Below are 12919 nucleotides of genomic sequence, written 5' to 3' on the forward strand. Positions count from 1 at the left end.
TTACTTATAATAGCAGGAGTTGTACAGCTGTGGAACTCTAGACACAGACTTGCACAACTCTGAGCAAAAGAAACCACATTCAGTTTGCAGAGTTCAAAAACTTCTAATAACCTCCAAATACAACAATAGCTGTAAGCTTTAATATATCACCAGGAGCACCTATAGTATGCATGTCACTAGCCACATGCCAAGCTTGTGCATTTCTGTGCATGCTATAAAACACTTGGCAGCCAAACACTGGCCTGGCTCTCATGAACTTCATCTGTTTGTGGGGAAAAAAACCACAAACATTTCACTACACTCTGCAAACAGAACCTGTGATCCCACAGAGGAGGGCAAAACACAAGAGGTTTTGGAGCCACATTTGAGTGATGGTAATTGTTAAAGACTTGTGGCTCACCTAAAATGGACAGTGCCTCAGAGGTAGGTCCAAGTTGCTTCAGTGAACACCCGCATATTCTCTTATTTCCTTCTCAGGTAAGAACAGACTTGAATGCAACTTGAATAAACTTGATTCTTGGACTTGAACAAAGCACTCCTTTCTTACAAATTACAGCCCTGAGCAAAGCAGGCCGAGATAAGAAGAGAGAGATGGATTTGAAATTGAAGTTCAACATGAATGTTGTTATCACAGACCGTTTTCTTCCTTTATTTCTTTCGTGTTAATTAATGACAGTGAGATTAACAGCAGAAAACTGGTAGAACAATAATTCTGCTTTATCCAAAGTAAATATTCTTTAATCTAAAACTGTCATAGATGTTACTGATGACCTCTTCAAATTCATATCCTTAAGTTTTTAATTTTCAGGAAATAAGGGAAGAGTCAAGCAGAAGATCAGTTCACAACCCTGGGATGTCATACCAGTATTGCTACTAAAAAGTTAACAATCTGAAAGGAAAGATAGGACCCTAAAATCCCATGAACACCCTCAAATTATTGTTGCATCTGTCTACGTATTTGAAACAAACAAAAAAATTATGTCTGGCAGCTTTATCTTACAAAATCATTGTTCTTAAAACCTACTTTTTACTGAGGTAGAAAACTTTAAAAAACCAACAAGACAAAACACCACCCAGTAAAAGAAAACACAGAAGAACCTCAACAAATTTCAGAAATTCTGATCCCACCCTTGATAATGTACCTGTACTCTCATTGTAAGAAAATTCTGTTTGTTCACTCAAACCCAGAAAAGTATGGAGACCTGAAGCTTCCTGTGTTTTACATACATTGGTAATATTCTAAAGGGACAAAATATAGTTACAAATTGCAAGGATAAAAAAGGGGTTTCAAAATCCTTTAGTGTCCTGAAGCATTTTTGGCTTACGTGGTATTGTGTTCTTGTGGGTAGAAAAAAAAACCCTCCTGTCAGGCTATAATAATCTGGCTCCCACATATACCCAAAATTTTGTAATAAGCAGCAAACCATACAGGATTTAACCTCTGTTAAGAACTGTTTAAACCCGTGCTAAAAACTCACTAATATTGGTAGTAATGTTCAAAGCTGCAACTAGAATTCTATAGGAATATACCTTTTCAGGAACTGAAAACATTTTAAAAAACAAAGAATATGTTCAGAATTAAAATTGTTAATATAATACATACTGAATTGCAAAAAGTTTATCAGTATATTTATTGTATGCTGAAATTATGGAATTGCTTTTGTGATGGAATTCATATTTCAGTAGACATCCATTTCAATATATTTAAAGAATTGTGAGAAACTATTGCCAACAGAAGGCTTTACTATTGCAGCTCTTTTCTGTGAAAAGTTTATAATGTGCTTCAGGCTGGTAATTAAAACAAAACAAAACAAAACAATAAAAAGCACAAAAGTGTCATTATTTTCTAGGAACTACTTAAAGAAAAATCACTTGTGTGATATAACACCAACAGATAAGCCTATCAACTGTAAAACCCACCATGATGACCACCATGGCCAGCGAAATAATAATAATAAACAAAACCTGGCAAGTCATTTGGCCCTAAAGCTGACCTCACATTACAGCAAAAGCTATGGCCATCATTACCTCTAGTTTAAAGCACGCATGTACTGAAATTGCACTTATTAGCCTCACCACCACCCCCCCCCCCCCAAAATTCCAACTGAGTAAACGCTCTTTGGACTGTTCTCTTCTGCACAGTAACTACTCCAAGGTCATCAACACTGCTACCAAGGCTGCAGTAACACCAGCCCAGTGACAAATACCATTTATCCCACCATCATGTAACTTTTTAAGATTGAACATATTGTCAGAAGAGCAGGAAGTAAAGGTGTTATATCTAAATGTAAAAAAAATTCTAAACTACACATTCGAGCAGAAAGGAGACTTAACAAACCAGCAAGCTTTCCATCAATTTTGGAGGACCCAGAAATACAGGATTTATTCAGAATGCCAGGGGTTGCAAGGGACCTCCAGATATCATCAAGTCCAACCCCCCCCCCCAAAGCTGGGCCACTTACAGTAGGTCACACAGGAACACGTCCAGCTGGGTTTTGAAGATCTCTAGAGGAAGGAGACCACAACCTTTCTGCGCAGCCTGTTCCAGTGCTCCATCACCCTCACAGTAAAGTTTTCTCTCATCCTATCACTGGGTATCACTGGCTCCATTCTCCTGACAGCCATCCTTCAGATATTTGTAGACATTAATAAGGTCTCTTAGCCTTCTCTTCTCCAAGCAACCCCATGTCTCTCAGTATTTACTTGTACGAAAGATGCTCCAGTCCCTTAATCATCCTTGTGTATACAATATGCCAGATGTGGTCTAACTAGGGCTAAGTAGAGGGAGAGAACCTCCCTCAATCTTCTGGACACACTGAGTATACTATTCACCTTCTTAGACACATCAGGGCACACTGCTGTCCCATGGATAACTCATCAACCAGGACTCCAAGGAGCTTCTCTGTAGAGCTACTCTCCAGCAGGTCAACCCCAAACTTATACTGGTGTATAGTGTTATTCCTCCCCAGGGGCAAGACTCTACACTTTATACTAATAGCACAAGCACTATGTTATTTTTTTTAATAAAACCCTCTTAATTTTTCATTAAAACAATTTCAGAGTCAAAGACCAGCTATTTCAGGTTTACTGACTTTCCCAATGGCAAATTTCTCAAGGAACAAAACAAAGAGTAGCAGTTTCCATCATACTTTATCTTACTTTATTTCACAATAAGTGAAATAATTTATTTTACCAGTAAGAAACAGAGGACCAGATGATTCATGTTCCATTGATTTCCATTGACCACGTTGTTTAGGTGTTTCCAAATAGTGTTTGACCCTTGAAGCAACAACTTCCTCCAGTAGCATGCAGAGCTCCTGAAAGAGTAACCATTGGCCTATTTAGTTCTAAATTTACATCCGTGCCCACAGACACAGAGGAGAAATCAATATAAAAATCACTCCCTTGGCACATAAAATGGAAAAACATCTGCAGCTAAGGACTGAAGTAGCAGAGGTGAAAAGCACATAATTTAGGAAATGAATGGGAACAAGGAAAGGAAGAATAAATCAATTTTGCGCCAAAACAAGAGGCAAAATAGATGATGAATTTCTCAGCCAATGAGAAATAGATTATATTACAATGCTAATAATTGTTTTTAATAGCTAATTAATTTAATTTGTATGCAAGGTATGAAAAAATGCATTCTGAAATTAAGTGTTTAAGCAAAGTATTAGTAAAAATCCTCGCAGAAATTGTCAACACACTTCTCTGCAAGAATCCCTGTACGTCAACATACCTATAAATAGATCATTTGGTTCAATTCAGTGTTATTTTGGGGGCAAACTGAGAATTCATTAGGTCACAGCAACCTAATTTCTCTTGTTCATTTTGATTTGTCTGCTCCTGAACATAACTGTTCATGTTTCATTCTTTCTTCAACAAAGCCCAGTAAAATCCACATATCGTTCAAGAATAAGCACAGAAAAATATACTTGGAGTAAAGGCAAAAAATTAATCACTTCAATAGCGGAGTAAGTTTTCAGATGACTTCATACACAAGTATTTGAGACTTTTCCTTCAGTATGCTCAGTTTCCATAGAGCATAACTATGTGCTCACAGAAATGACAACTCCATGATGCACAAAAATTTTACCTTTTCACAATATTTGGACAACAGACTTAATTATACTATCACTATCTAAATTAAAATATCTGGGTTTGAAATTTAGTTTTGGTTAATCTCGAGACCACAAAAAGAACCAAATTTTTAACATATTGCTTTAAACAAAAGCAACACACCTACATTGATCAACCACAAACAGTATTTTCTCCTTACAGTAATAAATACATTTTCCCTTCTGCTTGAAGAGTACAGCTATAAAGACTGTATTTACTTATCCTTCTGTTTAGCTCACTAAAGTGATCTCATTACACATTCCTTTTCAGGACTATGCATTCAGGTTAGAATGAAAAGGTCTAGAAAGCAGCAGAAACAGTGTGCATTTGGTTCCTTCTGCAACAATAAAGGTTAGCATGCACTTCCTTCATTTACATGGAAAATATTTTAGTTGTTATGCTTATGGAAATATTACTTAAATGATTCTCCATAAAGAAACATAGAGACCTATATTTAAGGAAGTATAAAGAAGAGTGGGCTTGAAGAAAATCACCTCTACATACTTTCCAACACTAAAAAGAACTTGTTACTGAGGTCTTCTATATGCGTATTGAGAATCATAGCAATGGCACAATAGAAATCAGTTTAATAAATGCTTCTCAGAGTACAAAGATAGAAGTTTGACTGTGTCATTCCAGGGCAAAAGAGATAGAAGAGAAAGGGCAGGGAAAACTTGAAGGGCACCAAAACAGAAAAACTCCAAAATGGATCAATTTGTGTGCTGCAGCAATCCCTGCATGACTCTATATAACATGTGGCAGCAGTGTGTCAACTGTACTCTTCAGGATACCCACCTAGACAAGGTGCACTGCATTTTCTCACACCAGCCTCATGCTTATTTGCACTCATTTTGTTCCCAGACCACTCTAGATGACCCATGCTCCAAGCAGGGGCTGGCAGCTGACCAGCCAGCAATGCTCCCTCCCTCTGCCTGGGACTGCATGACTTCAAACAGCAGCTGCTGACTTTCAACCAGGACAAGTAGAGGATCAGCAGAAATCATGGGGTCTAAGACACATCTGCTTTTCCCACAGACAAGCAAAGAAGGCTGTTACCACCATTAGCATTTTCCAGAATTTGGAAACAACAGAAGTGTAGAAAACTGCTTGCAATGAGTTTGTAAAAGCTATTACAAAAAAATAGAAACAAACAACAACAACAAAACAAACAAACAACAAAACACCCAAACCAACAACAACAAAAAAACCAAACCACAAACCAAACAACACTCAACCCCCCCCTATCTATGTTATATTATATAGATAGATATAATGATAGGCATAATTTGCCTAGAATACCTCACTGATATTTCTCTTCCCATTTCAACAAAGGTTCTGCATAGGACTTTCAGGAAGAGAATTGTAATGCTGTTGGAATCACACTTCCCTGCTGTCGAAAATATGCAGTCTTTGTACTTCACTCAAAATATGTGGTTACAGAAATGTAATGAATGCTGCCCTGTCATGCCTCTTTATTAAATCAATCATGATCTAATTTCCTGAAATTCATATCTTTTGTTTTGGCAGTCTTACAAAATACATTTTGAAAACACTTAAAAGTCAGATAACCAGGGTAACAAAACTGGTTATAAATAGACGGGATAATAAGTGTTCATTTGCTCAGAAAAAAATAAGTCTAAAAGATTTCCCCTATTTTCTTCTTGCTTTGCTTAAACCACAAATCAGATGAACCACAAACTGTTAAATAATTTTTCTGCTTTCACTCCCTCAGGATATTTATTTACTGTTTCTTTTAATTTTATTTAAAAGAATTACTTTGAGGCGTAGTGACAAGTTAATTACAGCATTATTAGGAAAGGTATCTGCTGAAAATTACCGTAACAGAGACTTGCGGGAAAGTCCACAGGCATTTGAAACATGTCCTGCATTCATTTTCAATAGGGAACTTCTCAAGTTCCCACATAGACTGAATCAGGGGAAAACTCCCACCAGTAACTCATCACAAGATTGTAGCAGAAATCACACTGAATCTGATGAAAGTTACATTCATAATTTTGCTTGTCACTGGCTTTGCAAAATGTCATTACTGTCAGGATATACAGATGACATGCTTAAAGACTGGGAGTTTCTTTTCATAAAATACAATGGTTCTACTAGAGCTTATCATGCACATTCATTATGTTTCCTTGCATTATCTAAACACAACATCATTCACACTTCTTGGAACAAGGGAAAACAATTAATAGAAAGATATTTCACCAACAAGATCTGCAAACACGATACCCATCACAATTTGATTTACATCACTTCGGATAATTTACAAATATTCATCAGATGTATGTTTTTTAAAATTAACAATTGAGGCAGGAGAATCAAAACAGCATTCGCACAGGCATGTATGCACACACACAGAGCACAAAAATTAAAAGGCAAATTAAAAGCAGTCATTAGTGACTAAAAAAAACACATACGGTTCCACAGCAACTGCTGACCGTTAGGTATAACTAACAATCCTCTCAGAACACTGCAAAATCCCAAACAGTTCTAGTCAATCCAAGTTTTTTCTCTGCAGCCACATGCTTTTGAAATAGAAATGGTATTTGTTGTACCTCTTTCTCATGATCTGAAAACCAGCTGGTGTCTTTACTGGAGCCTTGAGGCAAAATATGAACATCCACCAAAACAGCAAAGTTCCCACACTGGAAAAAAAAAAAAAATGACAAGTCAAAAAAATGGAAAAAAGAAAATAAAATGTTCAACCATAGCTGCTAGGAAGCACATGTTGAGCAGACAAGGACATAAACAATCAGGTAAGCATATGCATCTGATTCAGAGATACAGCAGGCAGAACATAAAACTGTGGAAGACTATGCAGTATGGAATTACAAATTTACCATTGATTGTGGGCTTAATGAGAAACATGAGCACCAGATATGTCTTCAATAGCTCATTGAGAGGTTTAAACAATAACAGCAAGCGCAAGTACATGGAATTTTCTTCTGCTATCTACATGCCCTTTTTAAATCCGAGTTCAAGCAAATTTTAACATGAAAAATCAGCTGTTCCTTCACCAAACTCCCATTGTTCCATTCTCAGAGAATTTAGCACCGTGTTAGTTATCTAGTTTGTATTGTAAATTTATAAAGTTCTTTAAAACTACCTGATATTCACTGCCATTTGATGTGTAGCCAATATTTCAAGCGGTTAAATGATAACAAAGTTAACCTATTAATAAACAATACATATAGCTGTTAGGATGATACAGGCTAAATCTCAAGACACATCAACTACTTCTGAAATTCCTGGATAGGTTTTGAGGACAGTGTGACATACAGAATCAAATTGCTTTCTTTCATCAGTATGTCAGTCATTACAATGACTATTTTCTAGCAGAAGGAAGGGTGAATGACACAAACACAGCTCCTTGGTCCCACTGAGCACTGACTCGTCCCTAGCAAGAAAATCCTGCCTCTTTCCATAAACAGAGGTATGGTGTGTTACAAGTGAATGCTCTTCCCTTCCTTCTACTGTAACACAGAACTAAATATCACTCTGGCATCATTTAACTTAACTTGCAAGATAAAAGCCAATTTCATCATTCTGCTTTGGCTTCTTGTGCCACAACTGTGATGCAATAAACTCACTCTTTGAGAAGACTGGACATGTAAGATCATGGCAATCACACATCTGGAACATCTGATGGGATAGAAACAATATCCTGATTCCTGACAAATCTCAAATGTGTATGTACAATCCAGCACGAGATTGGTCTCATTTCAAGTGGACATTGCCATGCACATTTCCTGTCCTAACTCTATTCCCATATTTGATCTTCACTAACAAATACCTGCAAACCCCGCACCAGAATTCCAATTGCAACCAGAATTAATTCTGGAAATAGTATAAGTATCTAGATATTTAAACTACAGTTGTATATCACCTACAGTCCAAGAGGTACACCTATGTCTTGGGCTTATGGTATGGCAGATGTGTAGTCTTTGATAGCACCCTTACCTGCATAATACCTGTACAGCTAGCATGACAAAGAACAAGGTTTAGCATTGATGTTATTAATCGTGACAGAATATTTAGTAAATTACAAACCTCTGGTTTAACAAAACACTTAGTTCCGTAAATTATCCATAAAAGAGGTATTTATTTAAAGATTTAAATATAATTAAAATATCAATCACAACCAACATTGTATCATAACCAGAACAGAAAAGTTTGGCAAATGAAACAGGCATTTTGAAAAACTTCTAAGTTACTTTTAGGTATCAGTCACTGAAAGAGCAGAATGCTTTGATCTATTTTATCAAAAGGCTTCTCTTTCCTCCAGAGAACCAAGAATTGCAGATGGCTGCAAGAACAAACCTTTCCAGGCTTTAAATTGATCACAAAATAACACTCAAAAATCTCTGGTGAATCATTAGTCAGCTCCAGCAAACCTTTGAATTGACTACTAAACTTCAAAGATTGCAGACAGTACATATTAGAATACCAGTAAATTATTCAAAGTTTAGCACTTACAACAGCAAACAAGTAATTGATACAAGAAAATCTGAAATGATCAAATGCTAAATGCTAACTTGCATCATCTTCTCTTAACTACAGAAACTTTACAGATATATAGACATAAATACAGATTCCAGGGAGAAATAATATTTGTAATTATTTTATTTTGAATGCCAATATTTGTCTCATTTGCCAATCTTGAAGCAACTGGAACAAAGGAAAATAATGAACTGTATTTGAAGCTGCATAATGGAACAGTTTAAAATAATCTTAAAAATATTAAAGAAACCAAGCATATGCAGTAAATCAAAGAAAAACAAATACATAGGAATAATGCATAAATCCGTGTCACAGACAAGCTTTTCCAATGGAAGATTTCTCTCCGAGTTCTGGAGCACTACTCTTGCATATAGCATATATGGAATCATTTCAACATCCAAAAGCCAACAGGATTTTTTTGCCACTCAGAATACCTTTGGGACAGGACACAAGGAAGCACACCTGTCACAAAAAAACCCCAACAACTTAAGGAATAAGGAACATAAAAGACATTTCTGAGTCTCTTTACCTCCTGTTTTTCCTAAGTCCTGAGCATGATAAAAGCAAGAGTTCCCTTATGGGTTCCTTTATGCTCTCAAATTATACAGTACATTGTATAGCCTTCACTTGTGTTTATAGCTGATATGCCTTCACATGGTACAGATGTACGTATATTTACGCTAAGCAGCTCAGTACAGCTTTCACCACTCCAGCAACAAAGGCAAAGTTCTCTGTACAGACAAATAATTGTGGGGAATTGAGGGAAGTGGAATAAAAAGGTATACTGTTTATATTAATCAACTTGATGATCTTATAAAAGTTTCTAAATATTTTTTATTCTGAAGATGCACAATTCCATGAAAAGAGAATCTTTCATTTTAGAAGAAATGAAGCATTTCCAGTCACTGCAGCTGCAGGAAGCAACTTGTGACTCCTAAGTACTGCAACTGAAGGGCAAACAGAACAGAAAGTTCTGTATTCAACCTCAATCTCAAAATTTGCACTGGAAATTAATTTTTAGAGGTGTGACTGTCATACCTGAAACCTAAATGCGTGATCTGATGGAAACACTTTTATCAAGAATCAACAGAATAATCTTTCACTAAAAAATTACAGACAGAAACAGATACACCAAGTTGGTATCCTCTGCAATTCTAGAATTCCAAAACTCTTCATTTTTAAGAGCCATTTTTTAATGTTACTCACTGTAATAGCTTAATAACATTCACTATTATTAAATAAAAGGCTTTAAATGATCTCAAAATGTTGCTAACACATTGTTGTACAATAATGGCATCCAATCCAGAACATATTTTCAGAAATCGAGCTGTTTACACAAACACATCAAATACTTCTTAGATTCTGCAAATGAAGAAGATAACCAGACATGTAATGTAAACAGAATGAACACCGATGTGAAGTGGTTAAGTCGGTCAAGGAAAGTCATCTACTCATAACCTAGTAAAACCTTGGCCCAGAATAAGCACATATTAGATAGAGGATTATTATTTTAAATCCCCAATAAGCAGATAAACCCAGAAAACCATTTTTGTTGCTACACTCATCTTTACAATCAGGGGGCTCCTACATAGGTCCTCTCATTTCTTTAAACTGCACCATTTCAAATAGTGTAAAAACAGTCATCATAAACAAAAATACTGGGGCTAAGCATGGTGACCCCGTATTCGGTTACAGCATTCCAAATGTGCTGTATCATTATTGCCAGACAGGACTGGAGAGCCAGCCTCCCAAGGCACATATTAGCATTTCCCATTTCTGTGATTATTCTACAAATGCAGACTGTAGGGTCAGAACTAATTGAAGCTTAGTTGAAAAGGAAACATATGATAGCTTAGATAACTTCAGGGAGCAGGGAGAAAGGGGGTGAGCTGCAGTCGTCACACATGCATTTGCTTAGCAGAGGGATAACTGCAAGCGTAGTGACACCATCAGCACTGCAGAAGCAGTTAGCTTGAAGTTTGTCATCTCTGCTTCAGATCAGCCTGGTCTCTGTAGCACCAAAAGCTTAAAAACTTGATTATATTAAAATGATCTACAGAAAGACAATAGCTTACTTTATCATCAACATTAAAGATAATTTTGAAAGTTTTGCAGTTTCCACTGGAGAGAACCATACACCACACTGGAGAATTTCAGTTTTCCAGGATAAGCATAGAGGGACTGTTTCTTTCTAATTTTGCATTTTCCCTTAGACTTGTGGTATTTAGTCAGAAGTAAAAATTTGTTCTGCTCCTTTATTTTTTTGACCCCAAAGAAAATGGTATGTTATCCTTCTGTTTATAAATTAGCATCAGCAATTTTCAGTATTTTGATTCCTCTTCCAGAGCAATAGCAATGGGCAAAAAATAATTTGAATGTACAACACAGGAGAGATATTTGTCATCACACAAAATCAATTTGCCCTTCACTGACCAATGTGTCTAGGAGCACTATCACTCAAGAGATAGAAGGTTTCCCAAACTGTAGGACACACTTTTCAAGTAGTCAAATACCTCAACCTGCTACAGCTCAGGATAGCTGTTTATGTCATTACCACTGCTGATGCCTATATGGGAGCAAAGGGCATTTGACATCTGACATCATACATTTCTCATTGTTTTAAGAAGTAGAGAAAGTTACCATGTGATACATGCATAGTTTTTCCACATATATTTTTCAGAATCTCCAGGGCTCAGCTTTTTGGTTGTTTGTTTGGGGTGTTTTGTTGTTTACTTAGTTTTTGGTTTGGTTTGGTTTTTATCCTAGGAAAAAAGAATACCTCTCCAGCTACCGTTCCAAGCAAGATGGTTACTCAACTTTGAATTTCAGGAGAATGTATAGGACACAGGTCACCAGTGATTGATTTTACTGGCATGAGATTAATGTCATCTGACAAGAGGAATTGGTGATTGTAAAAGGTTTTCTCACCAGCTGATTCAGAGAAAGAGCAGAACAGACCAGAGAGAAGGCTCTGGAAGATGCCATAAGCATGAACACTCAAGGAATTCAGAATCCAAGGCCAGCCTTCAGAACGGTCAAGAAGGAAGAAGCTAACATCAGAGGGGAAAACAATAAAATTCCACTTTTGACTTTTTGCCTTTTCTGGATAAGAACTGCTCTGTTTTGGAAATTTTTAAAATCTTGGGGTCTGTTGTAAATATTGCATGGCTCAGGGGAGACAAGTTGCAACCCAAATCCATCTTCAACACTGAATCACTCTGTATTGGTGAAGAATCCACAGCTACTTATAGGAAATAAGGGGAAAAGATGGAAGATGTGCTTAACTGGAAAAGTAACTAGAAATTCATACCTACAGCCTAACCTCTGCTATGTTTAAGAAACTGTTGCAATTTGTGAGCATCCAGCAAACAACCAAGCTTTGGAAATCTCAAACGGGACCCTATTTAATTTACTAGAATTGTAAAAATGTTTTGACAAATAGCTGGTCTTGTTAAAGAAAGACTAGAGCCAGTAGCTGACAGTGCCTAGATCTTTTTAGTCCCCTGCTTACAAAAAATTATGGGATCACTCTGCAGCAGTAAAATCAGAGTAACAGAACAATGGCATAGGAGGGTCTAACTTAAAGATCTACCCTCAAAGATAGCCATATTAAATTAAACATAAATTCAACAGGAACTGGACAACCTATAACGCATTCAGACCTTGCAGAAGTAGGGATAAAATTCTCTCCTTTATAACCTGAATATAAGTAATCTTTTGCAAGTGGTTGGCTTGCTTGTTTAGGAGTATAGTTTATGTATCAGAAAGTCCTCAAGGGAGGAGTGTTTAATTTTGTAGTGGTTTAGCAGAAGAAAAGTAGATGTTATCTGAAAATGCAATGAATGAGCTGTAGGAGCATTAAGATCACATTCAGAGGTTCCCATGCTGAGCAAAGAGATGCAAGCAGAGAATGAGCCTTTAGAACAATCTTTTGAGAAATGTGGTCTGAGAACACAAGAATGCAACATCACGGCAATATTTTAGACTCTTAAAGGATGCTAGATGGCAGGATATCAAATGTAAGAAATTATGAGAAAAATACAACAATACTTGTGAATGATACAACCCTGAAGAAAACGTAAAGAAATCTAAGCAGTTTCAAATCTGATGGAGATATGTATAATACTGGAGACTTTCAACTTAAGGACTAGTATGCTGCTGTTGGAGCACATAATTGTAAGAAATCCACCCAACTTAACAGATCAAAATACATTAATCAAGACAACTCCTTCAAGAGCTCCTTAAGTATCTGCTGAGGTAAAAGATCTGCATGTTTTTAGCAACA

At 36.5% G+C, this 12919-nt stretch overlaps 1 protein-coding gene across 1 annotated transcript in view; it reads right to left on the reverse strand.

Moving 5' to 3' along the window:
- SLX4IP (SLX4 interacting protein) overlaps nucleotides 1–12919 on the reverse strand; it is a 58553-nt gene that overhangs the window by 30378 nt on the left and 15256 nt on the right. Inside the window, exons 2-3 of the mRNA XM_054383747.1 lie at nucleotides 6690–6779; nucleotides 3194–3317 (exon numbers count right to left, since the gene is read on the reverse strand). Coding sequence (XP_054239722.1) covers nucleotides 3194–3317; nucleotides 6690–6779 — 214 coding nt within the window. The remainder of the gene's footprint in view (nucleotides 1–3193; nucleotides 3318–6689; nucleotides 6780–12919) is intronic.

This window comes from Indicator indicator, chromosome 9 (genome assembly GCF_027791375.1).
Source record: "Indicator indicator isolate 239-I01 chromosome 9, UM_Iind_1.1, whole genome shotgun sequence".
In the NCBI taxonomy this organism is placed as follows: Eukaryota; Metazoa; Chordata; class Aves; order Piciformes; family Indicatoridae; genus Indicator; species Indicator indicator.